A 24,869-nucleotide genomic window follows, 5' to 3' on the forward strand; every position below is an offset into this window, starting at 1 on the left:
GGTTGAAAACTCCATGTATTAAGTTCAGCATCTAAATGCTCAGCTTCAAAAAAAAAAAATGCTCAGCTTCTAGTTCAGTGCCTACTGTAAGATGAACAATTAAATATTTTGAAAAAATAAAATAATGTGAGCTAAAATAACACAGGCTAAATGCCTGGCAAGACAAAGAGATAATTAAAACAGATATAACTCACCATGAAATTACCAAAAGAACTAATATCAGAAGGTGGACAAAATTTAGAATATGTAAGAAAAATCACCATGGGCCAAGATGCGAAAGAGCCAATTGTAGTAATACATATAATTTATGTACAAATTATAGCCAACAGACACATGAAGAGATGTTTATCATGACTTACTATCAGGAAAGTGTAAATCAAAATCATAATGAGATATCACTTCACACCTATCAGAATGGCTAAAATCAACAACACAAGAAATAACAGATGTTGGCAAGGATGTGGAGAAAAAGGAATCCTTGTGTAGTGTTCATGGAAATGCAAACAGGTACAGTCACTCTGGGAAACAGTATGGAGCTTCCTCAAAAAGTTAAAAATAGAACTACCTTATGATCCAGCAATTGCTCTACTGATATTTACCCAAAGAATGTAAGAACACTAATTCAAAGGCATACCTGCACCCCTATGTTTACAGCAGCATTATTTACAATAGCCAAGATATGGAAACAGCTCAAGTGTCCATTGAATGATGATGAATGGGTAAAGAAGAGGTAGTGTGTGTGTGTGTGTGTGTGTGTGTGTGTGTGTATATGTATGTATGTATATATATATGTATGTATGTGTGTATATATATGTATGTATGTATATGTATTATATGTATATACATACATACAATGGAATATCACTCAGCCATAAAAAGGAAATCTTGCCATTTGTGATGACATGGATGGAGCTAGAGTATAATGCTTAGAGAAGTCAGAGAAAAATAAATACCATATAATTTCACTCATAATGAGTGGAATTTAAGAAACAAAACAAGCAAAGGGGAAATGAAAGAGAGAAAGAGAGAGAGAGGGAGGCAAACCAAGAAAGAGACTCTTAACTATAGAGAACAAACGGATGGAAGGTAGGCAAGGGAATGGGTGAAACAGGTGATGGGGATTAGGGAGGCACTTGCTGTGATGAGCACTGGGTGATGTATGGAAGTGTTGAATCACTCACTATATTGTACACTTGAAACTAATAAAACAGTGTATGTTAGCAAACTAGAATTTAAGTAAAAACTTTTTTAAAAATACAAAAAAAAAAAAAACCCTAAAAACTTAAAATGAAAAAATCCCCAAAACAACAACAAAATAAACCTAAGGAGTAAACAGTTTGAAAATTTCCATACCATCATTTTGTAGTATGAATGAAGCAGGGGGGAAAAAAAAAACAAAACCACTTTGCCCTATGTCAGACCATTATCATAATACAGAGTAGTGTAATACAGAATTTTTCTTATTGGTTATTGTGCTCTAAAATCTATTTGCTAGACCATAGGCAGATTAATCTGAATATACTGAAACCCATTGGTCATGTCACTTACAAACCTTCATTGCCAATATTTTTAATACAGAGTTAATTCACATAGCTACTTAAGAAAAACACCACTAAGGTTGCAATTGAAGGCTAAAAGTACATTAAATTGAAAGAAGATACTTCATAGAAGAGAAAATGTACATGGAATTCCATTAATAATAAGTAAAGTATGTAATTTAGAACTGGGTCTTTTTTTTTTTTTTTTTTGTCTTCCTTGCTCATAGACAGAGATAACATCTAATGCTGGTAGGATATGTGCAGTGGGCACTCTCATATTTTCCAGTAGTTGTGTAAATTTTTATAACTCTTAAGTAAAATTTAACTTAGCAATAGGTTTTAAGGACCATAAACATATAACTTCTGAACTAGTGATTCAACTTTAGCAATCTATCCTGTGGATATAATTCTAACTAAGAAACAAAGCTCATGCTGAAAGATATTTAACCAAATAGTACTTACAGTATTGAATAATAACACTGAAAACATCTGGAATACAAAATATGACAATGAACAGCAAGCACTGTTATTATGAAGCCTTACTAACAAAATACATTAAGGGAAAGTAAAAGAAAATTGCTCTTAAAGTATGAATATATCTGTCTCAACTACATCTACATACATGTAGGAAAAAGTTGCTATAAAAACTCTCTCTAGCATTTATAGAGCTATTTAATGCCTATAAATTCTGGGTACAAGAGTCCTCAACAAACAAGTAGATTTTATATCTGCATGTGATAGCATGGGGCAATGAATAAACATCTGTTATCACAATGAGCAAAAAGTCCAAACTCTCCAGGCCTGATGATATGAAACTTGCATGTAATTTTCCATAGCGACAGCCACATTGTAGGTAAGGTGTTAGATTCCCAGGCTACTCCGCCAAAGCCTATTTAGATTATATTGAGAGTTTGGTAGGCTAGCCTGACAGAGTCCTATATTTCATAAGCTTCACTGACACATAAAATGGTTTTCAGGATGGCTGAGGAGAGTAAGTTGTGTGCAATTTGATTTCTCTACATACAAACATTTCTAATGTTGGTAACAGAACAGCTGTCATTATGGAGAAAAATATGGTCACTATAAAACCAGTTCAGAGCTTTTGCCTTAAGACAGACTCTGAGTTATTGGTTAAGAAATAAAATAAGAAAAAAAGATAACTTTCACTAAGCCCTACATGCTTACTCCATGATCCAGGCTATATACAAATCACTTACATATATCATCATTAATTCTCACCACTACTCTGCAAAGGAGGCAGTATAATACAATGTAGCATATAGGACTACAGTGATGGGAGGCAATATGAAGGTAAAGAGTTTGAGCTTCAGGATCAAACATCATCTGGCACTTACCTATATAACCTTGGGGAAGTTAACTAGCCTAAGCTTCCATTTTGTCATCTATAAAGAAGGAAGGAAAATGCAGTAGACTTACTGTTGTTTACCAAATATCGGTAAAGTTCCCTTCACATGCATCCTAGGGTTGTATTTTCTGTCCCCGTTGTGACTGGGTTGGGTAATGTGATTAGTTTTGGGCAATGAATTATGAGCAAAAGTGATAGAATTACTTCTGGGCCAGAGCTTTTAATTGTCAGTGCAAGATTCTACAGAACTCTTTCTTTTTCCTCTGGCACAGTAACTGGCCACATTTGAGATGGGCTGCTCTGTCAGTACAGGTTTCTGGGTGACAAGCTGAAGCAGAGCTCCCTTGTCAACCTAAATTGGGCAGGCAGCATAAGCAAGAAATAAATGTTTTAAACTGCTAAAATTCTGGGATTGCTTATTATTGAGGTGTAACCAAGGCTATGTGGACTGATAAAGGTCATCTCTATCCTAAACTGTTGTGATGATTTAATGATGTAACATTAGAATTATTTTCCACAGTGTCTAGCATAGAGTAAATAATAAGTATCAGCTACATCATGATTACAAGTTATTATCTGGTCTTTTATAAATTAGAATACTGAGATATTAAATATTCTGCAATGTACCTAAGGATACACTACATTAAGTAACAGAGTTGCTTCCGTAAGACTATAAAGCCAGAATTCTTTCATTAAAATCACCCTTTTCTTGCCATGTGACCTAGCAAAAAAAATAAAATCCCTCTAATAATTATCATTTTGTTCATATATGTGTCTTTTTGTTGTTGTTTCAAAACCTTCTATTACAGAAGAACTGATTTTCTTTTATTCTCTAAATTTGTTTTGTTAGTTCATTTGCTTTTTCATTTAATAAATTTTATCACATAGCATGGCAATCGTTATGTAAGACTTAACAATCAAACACCTCTGCAGTTTGCCTGCAACCTGTCTTTCAGAATTATCATCTATTACTTCCCTTCATAAACCTTCTGCCCATGCTAGCTTGGCCTATAAATCTTACAAATATAGGATGCCCATTTTCTTCTTCTAGTCTTCACTTAACGCCATTCCAATTGAAATCCTTCCTCTGTTCAGTTTTCCAATTCTTCTTTTTCAAAAATTGACTTAAATTCTTTCTTCACAGAGCCAGCTCTAATCAATTTCATAGCACATATGGTCTGTTTTGCTTATTTGAAACAAAATTTCATAAGATTGTATAAGATAACTGTGTACTGTGGGGGCATAAATCCTGGAAACTGTATTCCCGGCATCCTTTGCCACTAGGGTTCTGGTTAATTTCTTCAATGAGAAATTCTCCTGAGATCTGGAAGGCAGAGGAAAGGATGACCTACTTTGGGTATAATAACTAGCTCACAGAATGGCCCGAAAGCAATTAGATCAGAATCAATTACATTGTCACATTTTTTTGAAGGAATTTACTGTCAGCCCCTTCAGACCACATCTAACAAGCCAACAAACCATCACCACTACCATGAAAAAACATCAGCTCAGACTTATAAAAAGTCTCTGCTGTTCAAGAGTTAAAACAGTCCTCAAGCCACCAAACTTCCTCAAAGAGGCAGCAAGCTTTAGTTTAAGAAAGACACACTCCCTATACACACCTTCAAGGGCAATAATGAAAAGGAGAGGATTCTAAAAAGATAAGGCAGTAAGTATCCAGGGAGAAAACAGATGATGGAGTTCCTTGCAGAAAGCAGAATCTAGGTCTAATCAAAGAACCTCCACTGTTTCCTATGCATGGGTACGTATGTATACTGGTATGTGAATGCGACTGTTTCGCATCCCATTTGTATAGGGATGTGTGTGGGGAGAAGTAAATCAGTCTTTTTACATCGTAGATTCTCAGATCAAGAGGAACCATGTCTAGTCCTGACAGAGTACTGATACATCACCCAGAAATTTTAGAGCTCAAGCTGGTAAATAATGACTGGTTGGTTCTTTGGATTTTCATCTTTGCAGAAGGATTGACTGTGATTTTCTGCACAGTAAGAGAACTGGAAAAAATATATTTGGCAAACAAAGGCAGGCTGAACAACAATAATGTGATGTATTCTCCAATGCTTATTTCACTTTCCTCTTCCTAGGCACATTGGAAGATCACATTTTCTAGATTCCCTGGATGTGACAGAGTTCTGAAATGTGAGTGGAAGGGACAGGTGCTGTTCCTTAAGTGCTGAGGCGGTTAAGTGCCTGTGAACTTTGCACATGCTTCCTTCTTTTCTTTGTTCACTGCCCAAACACTTTTTAGATGATGTAGTTGAAGGATGGGAGCAGCCTGTGATCTGATTCACTGCTACGAGGTTTGCAGCTTACAAATTCCTCCCTACCTCCATTACACAATGATTGGAGTAGGAAATAATCTTTTTAAAACAAATCCAGTGGTTATAGGGGTTTTAGTTAGAGCAGTCAGCATTAATAACTTTGATTAGACTTTGGTCATAATTGTAGAATAAGGCAAACCAGGGAAAATTGGACAAAAAGGCCAGTGAAATCTTAAGGGTCAGTGAATGAAAAAATCAAAGAAATCAAGCTAAAACTTGATTGTTTGCAAAACAGGATGGTGAACCCAAATGCTGACCTGAGATCAGAAAAATCAGTCTAGCACATGTGATGTTTTGTATACACGTCTAGTCTCCAACCAACCTAGTTCCTTGAGGTAGGAGACAATGGCTTTCCAAATTTGTATCCCTATCATTTGGCACAGTTACAGTTGCTTATAGGATCTGGAAAACAGACAGGAGTTAAATGAGCCAAATTACTAGATTGAGAGAAAAGGTTAGGTACACTCACATACATCATATTTGATTATTTAAAAAAAGTATTTAATTCTGTATTATATTTTTACTTGATAGTGTGTGTATAAAATAAAGTACCAAAAAAATAAAGTACCACAAACACACAAAAAAATACTGTCCAAATAATTGAATCTGTCATTAATTCTTTTTTTTTTTCCTGAGTTTAGAAGACGAATATCATCTCCACCAAGAATTTGTCATTAATTCTATAGAGATTCTAAGAATTCTTGAAATAGTTCAGTGATGACTTAGGAAATCAAATAAGGAATATGCTTACAATAAATAAAAGATTTAATCATAGATATAACTAATGATAAACAAAATTACTTATTTTTTTAAGTCAAATGCTACTAAACACTGAAGAGATAGTTTTGAAAGTGATTTCATCCGATAACGGAAGAGGCAAAAAATAAACAGAGAATGTTATCATCCAGCACCTATTAGGGAGATGACAAGATACAAAGCATTTTCTTTCTAGTAAAATAACATATATTCATATATACAAACATATGGGGTCAGAAAAAACAGATGGAAAATTATTTTAAGAAATGTTCAAGAGAGATTAAATCAGGAAAAGATATATTAAAAACCTGAAGTCTTAAATTCCAGATATAATTATGTTTATTGGTTATTGAACCCCTTCCAAATGAAAAAATGTGCTAAATTTGACTAGATTCTTAAAAAAGCAAATTTCCCAAAACCACACATACATAGACACTTGTTGCTTTCATATAGAGTAAGTGAAAAAATTTATTCATTTGTTCATTCTCAAGTATTTATTAATGGTTTACTACGTGTCTGGCACTGGGAAAGTATTATCAAAAAACAAAATAAAACAAAACAAAATACACAAAAAAGAAAGGCAGGCAGGAAGGAAATGAGATGATTCTAGAAGAGAGTTCTCTAATATAAGACACTCAACAAATCAAAAAAAGCTTTTAGTAAACATAGCAAATACTTTCAAAGGATTGATCATTAAGCTTCCACATCAAACCACACAAAAAACATATTTACAATATATGGCCATGGAGGAAAAGTTGACAGACATTAGAAAAAAAGGTCTACCTTACAAATAATATGTACAAAGAAGAAAGGAAATATTAGTAAGAGATCTATGAAATGGAAAATGATGATACAACAGAGACTCAACAAAACTAAAATATGATTCTTGCAAAGACCAATAAAATAAAGTCTCTGGCAGGCCTAATCAAAAGCAAACAAGAAAAATGTCCCAAGAGATAACACTAGAAATGAAAAAAAGTTTATAACTACAGATAAATATTTTAAAAGTAAGAAGAAACACTGAAGTACTTTATGCTGGTAAACTTAGGTAACATAGGTAATATTCTAAAAAAATATAACATCAAAACTAATTCAGAAAAAAAAAGAATGCACGAATAGGACTACAAGCAATAAAGATACTAAATCTGTAGTTAAAAATCAACTTCTCAAAACAAATTTTAAAAACAAATAAAAGCAATGACAAATAGGCCAATAAACCTCACCAGGCCCAGACAGTTTTATAGATATATTCTGCCAAATATTGAAGGAACTGATAATCCTGATCTCAATCTATTTTGGAGATTAGGAAAGATTCTCCTCCTCATTTTGTTAGGACAGCATAACCTTTACACCAAAAGCAGATAAAAACATTTATAAATGGAGATGCAAGAATACTAAACAAAACAGCAGCTATCCAAAGCTTGCAAGGTACTTAAAAATATGTACCAAGATCAGCTTCAGAACCAATTTATTCCAGTGATGCATTAGTTTACCTTAAAGTTTAGAAAAAAATTCAGCATATCTCCTCCCACAAGGAAAGAATACATGAAAAAGAACATGTAATTATCTTCATAGATGCAAAAGAAAACATTTGCTAAAATTTAACTTCCACACAAGATAAAAATTCTAAACTATAAATAGAAGGCAGCCTCCTTAAACTTATAGAGCATATTTAACACTTACAGTAAATATCATAAACCTAATAAGTGTATATGTAAAGAAAAACATATAATGAAAACATGCTGACACTAACTACTCTCAAATGAAACAAAAGCAATGAAATAATTTGTTCATTTTCAAGTCTTTATTAAAGGTCTGTTATGTGCCTGGCATTGTGAAAAAATTTCAAAAATAGCAACAAAAAGAAATATGCCATGATGATACTTCAACGTCAAATATAGAAACTTTCCCTTAAGATCAGGAAGGAACTCAAGAAGACATGCTATTATCATTTCTATTTAACCTTTGAACACAGTACAAGAAAAAAAGAAATTAAATGATTAAAGGAATGAAAAAAAGTAAACAGGCTTATTATTTCCAGATGATATGACTGTCTACAAAGGAACTAAAGAGAATTTGGCAAGGCTTGTAGATATAAAAGTCAACAATAAAAATTAGTTATAACATTAAATATCAACAACAAAGCTTGAAGATATATCATAAGCATTTCACTTACATACCTACAAAATGTGGGCACCTAGAATATTGAAGAAGAAAATTACATTTTTTAAAAAAATCAAAAGACAGTCTTAAAGAGGTTGTGAACAAGTGGAGAGTTCTATGATGGCCATGAATGGAATACCAATTCTCATGTAATGGATCAGTTTGCAGTTTAAATTCTAACTAAAATTTCTCATGAAACTTGACAATATTCAACTGCAAAAGCAATGAATCAAAAATAACTTTCAAGAAGGGAAACAAAATTGAAGAAAGTTGTTCTACTAGATATCACTAATTAGAACATTGCAGTAATGACATGAGATAAACAAATAGAGCAACCAATAACATATATAAAACATTTGACATATAATAGAAAGGACATTTCAGAAAGTGGGGAAAAGATGAACTATTGAATAAATATACTAAGTTGGTTGAGTTTTATATGTAAAATTAGATTCCTACTTCATGCTTTCCACAGAATTCAACTTCAGATGGATTAAGACATATATGCAAAGCAAAATTTAAAACCTTTGGAAAACAATAAAAAAAGACTTTCTTAATGACTTCAAGGTTTGTGAGGATTTCTCAGACAAGATATAAAAAACACAAGAACTAAAGACTAATGGATTTGGTTATATTAGAATAAAAAACTCATATATTAAAAGGCACTATATTCAATATAAATAGAAAACTAAAAAATTGGGAGAAAGTATTTAAGACACATATAATTGACAACAGCTAACAAACTCATACAAATTACTCAGAAAAAATAAATGACCTAATAATAAAACCAGCAACAACAGGAGAAAGTATTACATAGATTAATGATCACAGATATTACCAAAGCTTAATGAACACATGACAAGCTGCCCCCGTAAATGAATCAGGATAGACTACATTATAATGAAGGTACAAATTAGCCCAGAAATCTCAGAAGCTTAATAAAACAGGTTTATTTTTCAGTCATTACACAAATCCAGTGCAATTTGACAGGGGGCTCTGTTCCACCAATGCCACTAAAGGACCCATGCTCCATTGTCTAATTGCTGTACTGTAAAAAAGCACTTGAGAATTATGCACAACTTTTGCATTCTCTGCCCTTAAAGACACACTTAGCACTTCTGCTCACAGTCTCTTGGCCAGAAGCAGTTGGCTGGCCCCAGCTAACTGCAATGGGGCTGGGAAACATTGGAGAAACACCTGAGTATTCAGTGAATAATAAATGTCCCTGCCACAACTGGAATTTAGAGAAATCCAAAGTAAGGAAATAACAAGATGCATCTCATACTCATTAGATTGGGGAAACAACAATACTGATATTACAAAAGGTTGGTGACACTGAAAAATGGAAACAATCTTCTGCAGCTGTTGAACATGTAAATTGGTACATCTTAAAGTATGTGCAATGCCAGGACAAGTTAAAGATGTACATTTTTATGACCCTACTTCCCACGTATGTCTAAAAGGCATCATGTGAAAATTATTCACTTAAAAATGTTTGTAATGGCAAAATATTGGAAATGATCTAAATATTGAAGATAGCCTAAAACAATAGAAACACCTGGAATGATACCTAAAAAAACTGTCATAGATTCTTACTGAAAGTGAATATTGATAGAGTATATTGAACAGAAAAAAAAGATCTACATTAAGTAATATAGTGTCTGGCACTTGATCAATGGTAGCCATAAGCATCATCACTATTACTTCTACTACTATTACTTTTATTAAAAAATTAAAGAGGCAAACTAGCTTGATACATGGAAATGTATAGCAGAAATAATGTTAACTGGAAAAAAGAGAACACTAATTAGAATGTACACATTAATTAAAGCAATGTAAAATATATGCATGTCCACTAACAATATATTTTTTTAAGATTTTATTTATTTATTCATGAGAGACACACAGAGAGAGAGAGAGGGGCAAAGACACATGGAGCCCTGGAGAAGCAGGCTCCATGCAGGGAGTCCGATGTGGGACTCGATGTGGGACTCGATCTTGGGTCTCCGGGATCACGCCCTGGGCTGAAGGCGGTGCTAAACTGCTGAGCCACCTGGGCTGCTCCCACTAACAATATTTTTAAAATAACCTAAAAATAACCTAAAAGCTTGGTAAAATTTAATGCTTATTAGGTTACTCTATTAATTTGCTTATTGGAAATAATACTGCCACTAAATTTCTCAAAACCCTAATTATTTAAAATTTCTAGTTTATTTTGCTAATAAGCATAGGCATTTTAACAAACATTTAAGAAAATAGAACAGGGATGACTATTCTCATTATTGAGGAAAATCTCCATAAATAATTCATGATCCATGAAACCATTAGCCTTTGAAAGAAAAATAATTTAATGGTTGCCTCTATTTTGTAATAATATATTTGATATATATTATTTGTAATAGTATTTTTGATAACTGTATTATCCTTATCACACATTTTATAGTTAATATGACTTTGTATACTAAAGGAAATCTCTATAAAAGTAGTAAGAGAATCCAATGACTAAAACTATTATGCGCTTGTAATTTAAATTTTTATCAATACAGTTTTATCCACTGATAAAAGTCAGGAAGGAAACATATAATCTTTTCTTTTATACTTTCATCCTAGTGCTGGATGAATCGGATATTAATTCTCATACAGTGACCTGACCTTGAATTTTTTGCTGAGGTCAAAAACACAGCAACTATACTGGGAAGTCCAGAGTGTACTCCAAGGGAAGAGAGAAGGAAAATAATTTTCTACCTTCAGTTTACTAGATCCTATTCAGGGTTTATAGTATGACCAATGAATATGGGTTGTGAGGCTTATTTAGAGCCATATCACCTGTGTACTGTAGAAAAAAGACTGCTGTAGTCTGAAGTATATTAGGTTACAAGGAGCTGTGCCTTTCTATGTTCTATACCTCTTTTTGATATTCTTTTCTTTATAATCTCTTCCAATGATTTGTTTGCATATGTACTCTACATGGTATTGGTATGTGGTACGAAATGGTTATATGAGTGTGTCCTTAAGCTACCAGGGCTGGTGATCCTTGCTCATCCAGGAAGTGTCATGGCACTGTGAAATAGAGGTATCCCTTTTTTTTTCAACTTGGACTCAAATCAAGAAGTGGCTTTCCTACCTAAGGAAGAGAAATATAATCCTTCCTATTGCCTAAGCACAGTGACAACAACTGGCAGGGGGAACACAAGTCAGGACAGATGGTTTAGGCTAGAGAGACATCTCTAGAGTCAATGGATATATGCCATTTCTGGATTACCATTTTATATCTCTGGCCACATAGGGATCAAAAATACTTAGCTGTCCAAGGCAAATACAGCTGTAACCAGAGATATCTGAAAAAGATAGCTAAGGAAGCCAAATGGATGCACCTTATTCTCATAGCTCACCAAGTCACTCTAGAAAGGACACACCAACCATAGTTTGAAGGTGTTCTCAGCTTTAGCTTTCAAAGATCAACTGGAGCAACAAATAAGATAAAATCCTAGTGAAAAGTTAGTGCCTCATAATCTCTTATAGCTCACATGCTCTGTTTCATATCTGGGATTTCAAATTACAAGGATTTTAATCACCTATAAACTAAGCAGGGCTTACTGTGCTCATATAAATGTAAACTTGCTCATGTCAGGCCACAGAGAAGCTTAAATTCAAAACCAAAGCTTAACTAGTGAAGTAATTTCTCTATTGGATTAGTCTGTTTGTGAAGCATACAGTGAGACTGGTTAAGGAACAATAAATGCACATTATTGATTCTGTATATATCTGAAAAATTCCAAAAGGGATTAATTTCCTAAGAGTAATACAATCCCTTCAAACAACTTTTATGACAGGTTTTGAGATTATCTTTATTTAAGAAGTGCATCATCTAGGGTCTCTTCACATAAAGGTAGTTACTATAATCAAGACACTAAGTAATGACTCAATGCTTCACTTAATTTGCCTTTACACAATTATTTTTACAGTAACTTGTGATTAAAATTAGAGATTAGATCTTTTACATTTTGCTTAAAATGAACTCAAGAAAACTTGAACATTTTTTTTTCTCAGAATGGGGAAACACAATAGCTCTATAAATGTCCTGGTGGCCACTTAGGAATATTTTATGTAACCAAGTAAATAGGAGAAGTTCTACTTAAAAGATTAAAGATTAGGAAAGGAACTCTAAAATTAATGCAATCATTTTTCTGGTTGGACAAATAAATGATCAAAGAAATTTCCATAACATATTTTGGGTTAAAGGGGTTTTTCTTTTCATTGGCAAAACAATTACTTGTATTTGGATTTTTCCTAATATGGAAAATAAAATTTTACACATTAGACTCTTTATTCTGTCATATGTATGATCTTATTTCATCCTAGTTAAAATTTACTTAACTGATCATATGTTATTTTTACATATGACTTATGAAAAGTCAATAGTGATTTCTAGTTTTAAAAAACAGAAATTACAGTTGGACATTGTATTTTATCCCTCAAAACAAAGATCTGCTACATTCAACTACTTCCTAATGAAGTAGACTGCAAATAATTCTGATTTAATAGAAGCAAAGCATGTACTAAAAAATATCACGGTCAAACTATAGGAGTGTCTTGAAAATCTGGGGATGAATATCACCTTGGATTCAATATATTAAATAAAAAATGCTTTTTATGCAATCAGGTCCAAAAATAAAACCAAAGAAAAAGTCTGAGAGAAATGCAAGAAACAGAGCATGGAAACATAAGAACATCAAAAGCTCTGCTAAATGTTTCTTATGGTAACCCAAAGGAGCAGACATAACTTACCCTGGTTTTTAGAGATGGTTTTTGCATGTCTCTTTCTAAGTCTTTTGTTAGAAGGATATTAGGTAAGGGGTTCTTACAACTGGCCTCCTATAAAAGAAGTATAAAAGATACATTAGAAACCAAAAAACATTACCCTGACTGGAAATTACAATGTAGCGAAAAGCAATTTTTATGAGAGACTAGGCATTTCTGGATTGAACTGTTTATATCTGAAGCCACTGACATTGTCACGAGGAATCAAAATGTTTCCTTTCCTGTTGTTTACCTACAATAGTGAAATAAGATGGTGATGGAGTAGGTGTGGGACACACAGAACATATATATTCAGAGATGAACATTAAGAATCTCATCTATAGGAGCACCTGGGTGGCTCAGCGGTTAAGCCTCTGCCTTCGGCTTAGGTCATGATTCCAGGGTCCTGGGATCGAGTCCCACATTGGGCTCCCTGCAGGGAGCCTGCTTCTCCCTCTGCCTATGTCTCTGCCTCTCTCATGAATAAATAAATAAAATCTTTAAAAAAAAAAAAAAAGAATCTCATCTACTCTATCATGTCACTTATACATTCACAGACAGCTCTCCTCTTCTTTGGAAAATTAGGTAGTTAATTCTCTAAGATATCAACCACCAAACTTGGAGTTTCCTTTCCCTACCATATTTTACAAACAGGTTCTGATTTTGTAAATACTTTTTCTTAAATGAATTCCTTCAAATAGTTTAGCAAACTACTATTCAATAGTGATAGTTTCGTACCAACATCCTGAGGAAAAATATCTGAGTATTTGTTTCCAAAATTACTAAGCTTCTAAGCCCTTGATTCACACCAAAATAGTATTTGCAAAACTAGCAGAAGTTACAAGAAGGCAGCTCACATGGAATTGGATTTACTATTTATTTCTATTTACTATTTACTATTACTATTTACTATTTATTTCTCTATAAATAAAAACAACAATAATCTCGTTTAAACAAAAAATACTGTAGGACTCACTTCTCAACAGCCACTAATTTGGATAAATTCTCCACAAATGATCTCATCTCCAAATTAAGAGAGATAAATATATAGAAGGAAGATTACAGACAACAATAAAACTAAGGAGAAAATAAATTCAATTTCTTTCACTTGCTCTATAACCTTGACCTCTGTATCACATTTCTTCCCTCATCATGCCTACCATCCACCACTCCATTATCTATTTTTTTTTTTTTTTTTTTTTTTTTTTTTTTTTTTTTTTTTTCTCATTAAACTTTTGTTTTAATGGGTCTCAAAATTCTGTGACAGATTTTTGGTCAAGTTGTTTCCATTAAAAAGTACTGATTTTAAAAACTAATAACTTAAAACTGCCACACACGCACAAAAAAAAAAAAAAAAAAACAAATGGTCCACAAAACATTCTCCTTTCCTTCTGAAGGTTTTACGATGCATTGTTATCATTAACCAGTCTTTTACTATTAAACTTAAATGGCCAATTGACACAAACAGTTCTGAGACCGTTCTTCCACCACTGATTAAGACTGGGGTGGCAGGTATTAGGGATAATATTCATTTAGCCTTCTGAGCTTTCTGGGCAGACTTGGTGACTTTGCCAGCTCCAGCTGCCTTCTTGTCCACTGCTTTGATGACACCCACAGCAACCGTCTGTCTCATGTCACGAACAGCAAAACGGCCCAGAGGAGGATAGTCAGAGAAGCTCTCAACACACATAGGTTTGCCAGGAACCATATCAACAATGGCAGCATCCCCAGATTTCAAGAACTTGGGACCATCTTCCAGCTTCTTTCCAGAACGACGATCTATCTTTTCCTTCAGCTCAGCAAACTTGCAAGCAATGTGAGCTGTGTGACAATCCAGCACAGGTGCATATCCAGCACTGATTTGGCCTGGATGGTTCAGGATAATCACCTGAGCTGTGAAGCCAGCTGCTTCCATTGGTGGGTCATTTTTGCTGTCACCAGCCACATTGCCACGACGAACATCTTTGACAGATACGTTCTTGACATTGAAGCCCACATTGTCCCCAGGAAGAGCCTCACTCAAAGCTTCATGGTGCATTTCAACAGACTTTACTTCAGTTGTAACATTGACTGGAGCAAAGGTGACCACCATACCAGGCTTAAGAACACCAGTCTCCACTCGACCCACTGGGACAGTACCAATACCACCAATTTTGTAGACGTCTTGGAGAGGCAGACGCAAGGGCTTATCAGTTGGACGAGTTGGTGGCAGAATGCAATCCAGGGCTTCAAGCAGTGTGGTTCCGCTGGCATTCCCATCTTTACGGGTGACTTTCCATCCCTTGAACCAAGGCATGTTAGCACTTGGCTCCAGCATGTTGTCACCATTCCAACCAGAAATTGGCACAAATGCTACTGTGTCGGGGTTGTAGCCAATTTTCTTAATGTAGGTGCTGACTTCTTTAACGATTTCCTCGTATCTCTTCTGGCTGTAGGGTGGTTCAGTGGAATCCATTTTGTTAACACCAACAATTAGTTGTTTTACACCCAGTGTGTAAGCCAGAAGGGCATGCTCACGGGTCTGCCCATTCTTGGAGATACCTGCTTCAAATTCACCAACACCAGCAGCAACAATCAGGACAGCACAGTCAGCCTGAGATGTGCCTGTAATCATGTTTTTGATAAAGTCTCTGTGTCCTGGGGCATCAATGATGGTCACGTAATACTTGCTGGTCTCGAATTTCCACAGGGAGATATCAATGGTGATACCACGTTCACGTTCAGCTTTCAGTTTATCCAAGACCCAGGCATACTTGAAGGAGCCTTTTCCCATCTCAGCAGCCTCCTTCTCAAATTTTTCGATAGTTCTTTTGTCGATCCCACCACATTTGTAGATCAGATGGCCAGTAGTGGTAGACTTGCCCGAATCTACGTGTCCAATGACGACGATGTTGATGTGAGTCTTCTCCTTTCCCATTTTGGTTTAGGTTTAGCGGTGGTTTTCACGACACCTGTGTTCTGGCGGCAAACCCGTTGCGAAAAAGCCCACTCCATTATCTAAATCATGAGTTTTTCCCCCAGTTTACTTCAGGGTTAATTAATTATAATGTTTTAAACAGTATTTTAGTCAAATACTTCACAGTATTACTAAAATTTACTGAAATTGTACTTATTTCTGAAGGAACAGTATTATTAGGAAAAAATGTCCCTAAAGAAAATACTACTACTACTTACTACTAAATAATACTGAATCTTAGGATTTATGAGGCACTGGGCTAAAGTCTTTGCATTAATACCATTTTTGTCATTAGGGTTAGGTACTATTATAATCACTCTACTTTTACGGATAACAAAATCTTACAGAAGTAACTTGCCCAGTGTCACATGGGATTCCACGATGGCCCTGTATTACCTTATGAACTCTTATCACCTTTATATGATATCTCCAATATCCAATATACTTGACATCTTAAATCACTAGGTTGTAGAACCATAACATTTTAAAGCCAAAAGAGTTAAAAATCAGCTAGTCTGCCCTGCCACCTTCTAATTTTACAGATGGGGCACTCAAGGACATCTGAGGTGATGTGCCCAAGATCACACAGAGAGTGGCAGAGCTCAGACCCGTGCCTGGACCATAGGGCTATATGTGGCACCTGTTCCCAGCTTTGTGCTAGGGAGCAATATTCCCAGACTCAGAGGGGATCAAGAGCCTCCTCTAAGCTGGGGGTAGCTGTGGTACTGCCAACACTCTCAGCTGCCTGTGGCCTCACGTACAGCTCTATGCAAGGACCCAAGGGTACATTTCTGAGCTCTCCAAATAAGCATGCATTCCAGTCCTACCCTTTCCCACAAGTCACAACACCTGCTGGCGGTAAGCTGCTTACTGGAAATAGTGAATGAACCCATTCCCATTTCTGACTCACTGTGAGAGGGATAAACTATATCCAGCATGACATTTAGGAGATCCAAGTGATTAACTGCATAATCTATTGCATAATTTGATTACATTTGGATAATATAATTATGTTTAATCTTTATACCCCCTTTTGAAACGACTGGTATGTAAAAGGTAGAATGTGATGAGAAGAAAAAGGCTGACTCTTAAGGAAAGCTAATAGGAATTACTGACCTTTGTTTATGATTGTCTGAGTGTTTACAAATGCCTGCAATTCCTTCTTCCTTAAGCATAGGCTAAAAGGAGTGTTTCTTTATTACTCTTATCTCCCCCACCCTGTCCCTGTGAATTAACAAGTACAAAGCTGATAGCTAAGTTTTCCCTACAAAACATTTTCTGTAAACTTTGATTTGAAAATGCCACTTAAGGACACCTGGGTAGCTCAGTGGTTGAGCATCTACCTTTGGCCCAGGTCATGGTCCTGGGGTCCTGGGATCGAATTCTGCAACAGGATCCACGCAAGGAGCCTGCTTCTCCCTCTGCCTCGGTGTGTCTCACTCATTAATTAATTCATAAATAAATACTTTGAAAATACCACTTAGATGAATTATGTTTATTTTTCATTTTATGACTTTCAATTCAGACAACAAAGTAAAATTTAGTAGTCAGGAGCATTGAAGTGGCAGTCAAGAGATCTGACTTCCCATCTTGGTTCTCTCACAACCAGCTATAAGAACTCAGGTAAATATTTTAACCTTTTGGATGTCCCTTGGCTTTAAGATTTGTAAAACAAAGGCACTGGATTAGATGAGCTCCAAGAAACGTTCCTAGGTCTTAAATTTCAAGATTTTATGATTCTTTCAAGGAGAAGCAATATTGGTTGACAAAAAGGTGAACCACCACCTGTTCAGAGTTGTATTCCCAATGCCCCACAAGACTGCTGCTGAAGTCTGGCATCCACTCATGCAGTGGGCAGTGAGCCCGGGGGCACCAGAGCCATACAGGGAACATTTCCTGTAGGGCTAATGTAACTCAGATTTCTGGAGAAAAATTAGTAAGTTCCGTTAAAGGCTTAAATAAGTAACTGGAAATAAGTGAGAAATATTTTTAAGATAAAACTTGTTTACAGCAATGCCTTTAAAAAGCCATTTACACTGGTAGGTATAGACCCAAGAGAATTAAAAACAAAGGTCCACAAAAACTTATAGATAAATACTCATAGCAGCATTATTTATAATAGCCAAATATGGAAACAACCCAAATGTCTATCAAAGGATGAATGGATAAAGAAAATATTGTATAACCACACAATGGAATATTACTTAGCTATAGAAGACTCAAGTATGGATACTATAGATAAAGTCTGAAAGCCTTGAAAGCTAAGTAAAAAAAGCCAAACATAAGAAGACATATATTGTGTGATTCCACATATAAAATGTCTGGAATAAGGCAAATAGGGACAGAGTGTAGATTAGTGGTTGCTAGGGGCTAGAAGGAGGGGAGGGATTCCTAATGGGTCCAGTCTATGACAGGTTTCTTTTTAGGGTGATAAAAATGTTCTGGAGTTAGGTAATGGTTGCACAACTTTGTGAACATTCTAAAAACCAATAAATTGTATATTTTAAACAGGTTTATCTTATGGGATGTGAATAATATCTATTTTTTTTTAAAGTCATTTAAACCCTCACACTCCCAGAGCAAAGAAAGAGACCGTGGGTTTGTTTGAACTTCTCCCTTAGAACATCTTTGAAAAGGTTTGAAGGGGGAATGATTTGTGTTTTTAAGTATTAAAGTGTATGTGGGCATAAAAGTTCACTCAACAAATATTAACTGAACCCTATCATGTGTGACATTCCAACACTAGTCATTGGAGAAGGTAATGATAAACACAGCAGACCTGATTACAGGGTATATTTATATCTAAACATTTCATCTGCTTAAATGAGACTTAACTGAATTGATTGCTCACTTTAATGACATTTGTGCAACAACCAATTGCTTAAACCAGCTGTGTCACTTTGGTATTCTGAAAACACCATTTAAAAATATAATAGGGATGGAAAAACTACTTTATCACAGCTTTGTTGGCCTTACTATTCAATTACTGATGACATTAAAAAACGGTAAAGCACTCAATATTTCTTCAGCAAAGCACACTACTCCCACAGTTATTCACAGGTTTATTTGCTCGTTTCATCTAGGTCTTTCTTCAATTTCACTAAAGAGGATTCCCTTCCTGGAACACCTTATCTAAATCGCCACTGCTCTCTCCTTCTACTTAATGCTCTCTTTCTCTCTACTCTGTATTTCTTCATAGCCATCAGCAAAATCTGACTTTAATACTTACTGATTTTAAAACTGATGGTTGCCAGAGGGGAGAGGATGTGTGGTTGGGCAAAGTAGGGGAAGGGACATGGGAGATAACAGGCTTGTAGTTATGGAATAAATGGGAATAAAAGGCTCATCCATCATAAGGAATATAGTCAATGATACTGTAATATGGGGACACACAGTAGCTACACTTGTGAGCACAGCATAGTGTATAAACATGTCGAATCACTATGTTGTATGCTTGAAACTAACATTGTGGATCAACCATTTAGAAAAAAAGTTAAAAGAAAATACTTGGTCTAATTCTTTGTCCATCTCACCCTACTCTGTGAGAGGATGGGGTCAGTCTTGCTCATGAATAGATCCACAGGGTCTAGAACTAGGTTTGGCACCTAGTAGGGGCTTAATTGTTGAAGTGAATGGGTAAACCAAATGAATGAGTAATATCCCTTTCCTAACCTTTCACAATGTCCCGGGCATTCTTCCTGTCTTCAATTCTCTCCTTAATCAGCTTACATTTCATGATTCTTCATTTCTTCGCTAATACACTTAATTTTCTTCATCCTGTTTTTAATCATTGTATTCATCTCAAAAAAGTGCAACCTTGGACGAATCCAGCTATATGCCTTCTTTGTGCTGGGAATTAAGCAAATGAAAGTGATTGGGGAAAAAGTATCGAACTTTTTGACTGTCAAAAAGTATTGAACTGTTGACTGTTTCATGTTAAATTTTTCACCATAAATCTTGAGTGAGTCCTCTCTAAAGCACGGCAATTCTGCTATACTTTAGTAACTTGACTTTATACCTCCAACATGACATTTCATGTCTTCTCTTTTCTCAAATTCCTTTCCTTCCATTCTCACTTCATAGCTCATTGAGAAAACAGAAGCACTGGAATAGATGACACTGCACCACCATCAAATTTATAAACCTGTCTGCAAACATTCCATCCTTTCTGCCTTCCCTCCAGTTACAGTGAAAGATAAGATGCTGATCCTATCAGCCATTCCCTCCATGCATCCCCAGGGATCTTATCTCCTCTTATTTTCTCAAGGATTTCACTCCCTCAATTATCCTCTCATTCCCTCTCTTAATGGGATCGCACCCATTAATCACATGCATGGTCTGGAATTGTATCTTTTTGGTTTGTTTTTAAAACAATACTTCCTTAATCTCATTTCTTCTGCTAGTTATGGTCTATTTCTTGGCTTTCCTTTATAGCAACTTCCTTCAAAACAGCTGTTATCATTCACTATCTCTACTTTATTTTCAAAGCCCTCAAATCTGTTCTGTTTTGTTTCTTGTCATTATTCTGCAGAAAGCAAGGAAACAATCCCAGCTTAGTTTCCATCTTACTCAGGTTCTTAGCAACATCTGGTCCAGGTAACATTCTTGAACTGCTCCCTTCCATTAGCTGCCAGGACATCACTGGTAGGGAAAAAAAAAATTCCTATCTCACTGATCAACTCTATGTAGTCTCCTTCATTGCTGCTTCTCTATACAATAAAGTTACATATCTATTGCTTATCAGTTTGTTTTCTGTATCATTAACTATATAGAAGTTCTATGAAAGCAAATAATTGGTTTCCTTTACTAACTACTGTGATTACAATGCCATCGAAAAGTGCCTAGTATAGTTGGAGCTCAATAAATACATGTTGAATAAATGAATGAAGTTGGAATAACTCAGGAGTTGATATAGACTAGACCTCCTTTCCCAAATGATACAATGATCTCAACCACATTCATGGCTTTTAAATCAAACAATACAGTAATGACTCCCAAATTCCATTTGTCTTTGATGTTTCTCCTGAGTTCGCATCACTTTTATCTAACTGCCTACTTGAAAACTCTACTTGGCTGTTTAATAAGCTTCTAAATTAGTATGTCCAAACCTAAGCTTAGACTTTATCAGCAAAAAACCATCTGTCAGCCCTTGAGTGTTCCCTTAAGTAGTAGATGGCACCCAGTTGCTCAAACCAACATCTTAATCTACCTTAATTCATCCCTTTCCCATTTCTCCCACATCAAACTGATGATCAAGTGCAGTCAGTGCTATCTCCAAAATAAACCGGGATTTAAGCAATTGGATGTACAAAGCCACCCCGTCATAACCATCATTGGTCACCTAAATTATTTCAATCATCATGTCTTCTACAAGTTTGTATATGTAAATGGGATGATGTCACTCCTCTATCAAGGTCTTATCATTGTTCCTGGACTAAAATCTAAACTCTTTGCTAAGCACAGCCCTGATCCAGCTCTTCCTACGTCTCCAACCTCATCTCATACTATTTGCCCTCTCCCTCACTATGCCTCAGCCATATTAACCTTCTTTTCTATTCTTCAAATACTCCCAAGTCCCTTCCTACCTTCAAGTATTCACCCTTTATGTTTTCTCTTTCTGGAATGCCTTTCCACTATTTAAAATATATATATATATATATATATATATATATATATATATATATATATATATATATTTTTTTTTTTTTTTTTTAGCATGTTGCTGCATTCTTATCCTTCGGCTCCTCTGTCACCTCCTCAGAGAGATCTTTAATAATTCTATCTTAAGTGGCTACCCCTTACAATGCTCTTCTCTAATTAACCTGCTTTCTAATTGCAATACTTACTCAAATTTGTAATTAACAATTTTATTTATTTTTGTCTATCACCCCCAGTAGACTTTGAGGTTCATGAGGGCAAGGATTTGATCGATATATTCTCAACATCTAGTTAGTATTTAATATGTACTTGTCAAGTGAATAAATGTAACAATGTCGACTCCTATATCTCCCATCCCATTAGTATTAATTTCCAACCATTAAAGAAATGTGGTGGACTTCTATGGTATTAGGGATCAGATAATAATATGTTACCTGATAATATAATGATGGGTTAAGGTAGGCTGAAAATAAGCTATTATGATAGGGAGGTAGCTGTCAGAAAGCTGCATTTGGTGTGTTTGGGTCCAACCTCTAACAAGTGATCTGGTTAGATTCAGTGACAAGGAGAGCAGATGACAGAGAACAATACTGATATGATTACAGGTTTAGACAGCAATGTTAATATGATCACAAGTTGAGGTAATACCCTGTGCCTGAGGCCTCCTACTGGAAAGAGCATACAGAACAGTGCTACTTTGCACATAACTAGAATCCAACTAATGTGACTGGCAGATTACAGATCACTGTTTACAATGCCATAAAACTCTTCTCTGTGATTTATCTCTATCTGCAAAATGAATCTTAATTTGTAAAAATAAAAAGATGTTTTCTTAAAACTCAAAAGCAAAAGGGTATTACCTTTACATAAATAAACAGAACAAATTGAATAAGAAAATAGCACTTTCTACTTTCTAGACCTTTACTATGTATAAATTTGGGAAGAAATCTGATTCTCTGGCTTGGATCAGGGAAATAAACTAGAGGAAGTGGGAAGTAGTCAAAGTCTGGATAGATTTTGAACTTAATACATTTACTTTGTAAACTGCATCTACAGTATTTGGTATTCACAGGTATAATCTTATTTGTCTTTTATGTATATTAAAATTTGCTTTATGGAAAATGGCAAGTCATTTCAACTTAAAACAGGAATGAGCATGGAATTGTAACAAAAATTGGTTAAATCAAAGATCATTTTATACATCATTAAGCATTAGTGTTTGGACACTAGGTCTTAATATTACAATCTAATATAGAGTTTTCTGTAGCTCCTCTGTCATCTCCTTGGAAAAGCTCTCATCAGAAACAACTTCCACCAGGTACTAACAACTGCTTTATTTTTACCATAGTATTTATTGGTTTAATATCTGTATGTTACTGTTGTGATTTCAGACCTAGTCTTAATATCTGTGCTTTTCTTTGATAATCTAGCCCACCATGCTTTCTTCGTTCATAGTCTTGATTTGTAGAAGTTCTATTTTTCATTGCTATACAGAGGGGTCTGAATAGTGATCTACCATCATAGGCAAGCCAGCAAGTGTGAGACTCAGGGCCTTTTCACTTGCTGTTCCATCTGCCTGGATTGCTCTCTTGCCCCAGAAATTTCCATGGCTTGCTCCACCACATCGTTTGATCTCTGTTCAAATGCTAGCTCAGAGGGACCTTCCTTCTTCACTTTTCTGTATAAAAGAGTGCTCTGAACTTCCCTCTTCTTTCATACACCATTAATGTCAAGTTCTTATCATGGTTTAATTTTCTTGCAGAATCTATCATCAAATGGCATATTCGTTTCCTCTTGTGTACTGTTTACCCTGGCCTAAAGGCAAACTCCATAAGAGCAGAGATTATTATTATTATTTTTTAATTCGCTGCTTTTTCTTCAGCCCATAGAATTCTTTCTGGCTGCATAGCTGGCATGCAATAAATGCTTGTTGAATGAACAGACTGATCAAACAAAAACAATCTCATCTGATTCTTCTGTTCTTCAGTTTATCCAATCCATGGATGTCAAATTTTCTAATTTAGAACTCCAATGTAAGTCATTTCTGTCCTGACAAGTTTTAGTTCCTTCCATCTACCAGAACAAATTTAAACTCTTATTTCTACCATCCAAAGCCCTTCAGCCCACTCTTTTCATCTTATCTGCTCCACACATACATTATAACCTGGATCACTTGTTGCTTGTGCCAGTTACTTATATGCTTGTCCCATCCCTCATCCCTGACCTTAACATGTACAGGGCATTTCAATCTTTTCTGCCCCTTATAGCACCAAAGGGGATTACCATTGTTTTGCATATCTAGCATTCATTTTCCCTTCTTTAAGGGAAGACAGTTTAAAGGACATTACCCTTCTTCTCCTACTGATTACAGTGTTTCAGAGTGTCTCTGACCAACTTCACATTGTTGTATATTAGATTTCCAGAATTTATCTTGCAAAACCTGAAACTCTGTACCCCTTAACCACACTTCTGCATGTCCCCCCTACCAACTACTGTCAACCATTTCCATCAACATAGTACAAGGATTCCCTTTATTTCCACACCCTCATGTACATTTTTCATCTCATCTTTTTGATAATAGCCATTCTAACAGATGTGAGATAATATCTTGTGATTTTGATTTGCATTTCCTTGATGATTACTGATGTTGAGCACTTTTTCATGTACCTGTTGGCCATTTGTGTTTTCTTTGGAAAAATGTCTATTAGGGCCCTTTGTCTTAATTTTTCTTTCTTTCTTTTTTTTTTGCTATTGAATTATGAGATTTTACAGTAACCTCTTATTGAACATATGGTTTGCAGATATTCTCTCCCATTCTGTAGGCTGCCTCTTCATTTTGTTGATGGTCTCCCTTGTGCAGAATATTACAAAGTTTATTTTTTTTATTTTCAAAGATTTTATTTATTCATGAGAGACAAAGAAAGGCAGAGACACAGGCAGAGGGAGAAGCAGACTCCCTGTGGGGACTCAATCTCAGGACCCTGGGATCATGCCCTGAATCAAAGGCAGACTCGCAATGAGCCATCCAGGTGCCCTCAAAGTTTGTGTTTTAGTTTGATGTAGTCTCATTCATTTTTGCTTTTGTCGTCTGTGCTTTTTGCTGTCCAAAAAAAATTACTTAGTCTAGTTAAGGGTTTGTTGAATTTCTTTCCTTTTCACACAAAACTTAGTTTTTGTTTTCCGTTATTTGTGATCTAATCTTTATTATTTCCTTTCTTCTGGTAATTTTGGGCTTACTGTATTTTTCTTCTTTTCCCAGTTCCTTGATTATAAAGTTAGGATGTTTGAGA

At 35.3% G+C, this 24,869-nt stretch overlaps 1 protein-coding gene across 7 annotated transcripts in view; it reads right to left on the minus strand.

Annotated features, from left to right (window-relative positions):
• Nucleotides 1–24,869, minus strand: part of FAM13A (family with sequence similarity 13 member A) — a 336,858-nt gene that overhangs the window by 160,550 nt on the left and 151,439 nt on the right. For 6 of the 7 annotated variants that reach the window (XM_077882856.1, XM_077882852.1, XM_077882854.1 and 3 more), the window contains one exon: nucleotides 12,954–13,040. The exons of the other annotated variant lie outside the window; for it this stretch is intronic. In XM_077882856.1, coding sequence (XP_077738982.1) covers nucleotides 12,954–13,040 — 87 coding nt within the window. The remainder of the gene's footprint in view (nucleotides 1–12,953; nucleotides 13,041–24,869) is intronic. 7 annotated transcript variants of the gene reach the window in all.

The sequence above is a fragment of the Canis aureus genome, chromosome 33, assembly GCF_053574225.1.
Source record: "Canis aureus isolate CA01 chromosome 33, VMU_Caureus_v.1.0, whole genome shotgun sequence".
Taxonomy (NCBI): Eukaryota; Metazoa; Chordata; class Mammalia; order Carnivora; family Canidae; genus Canis; species Canis aureus.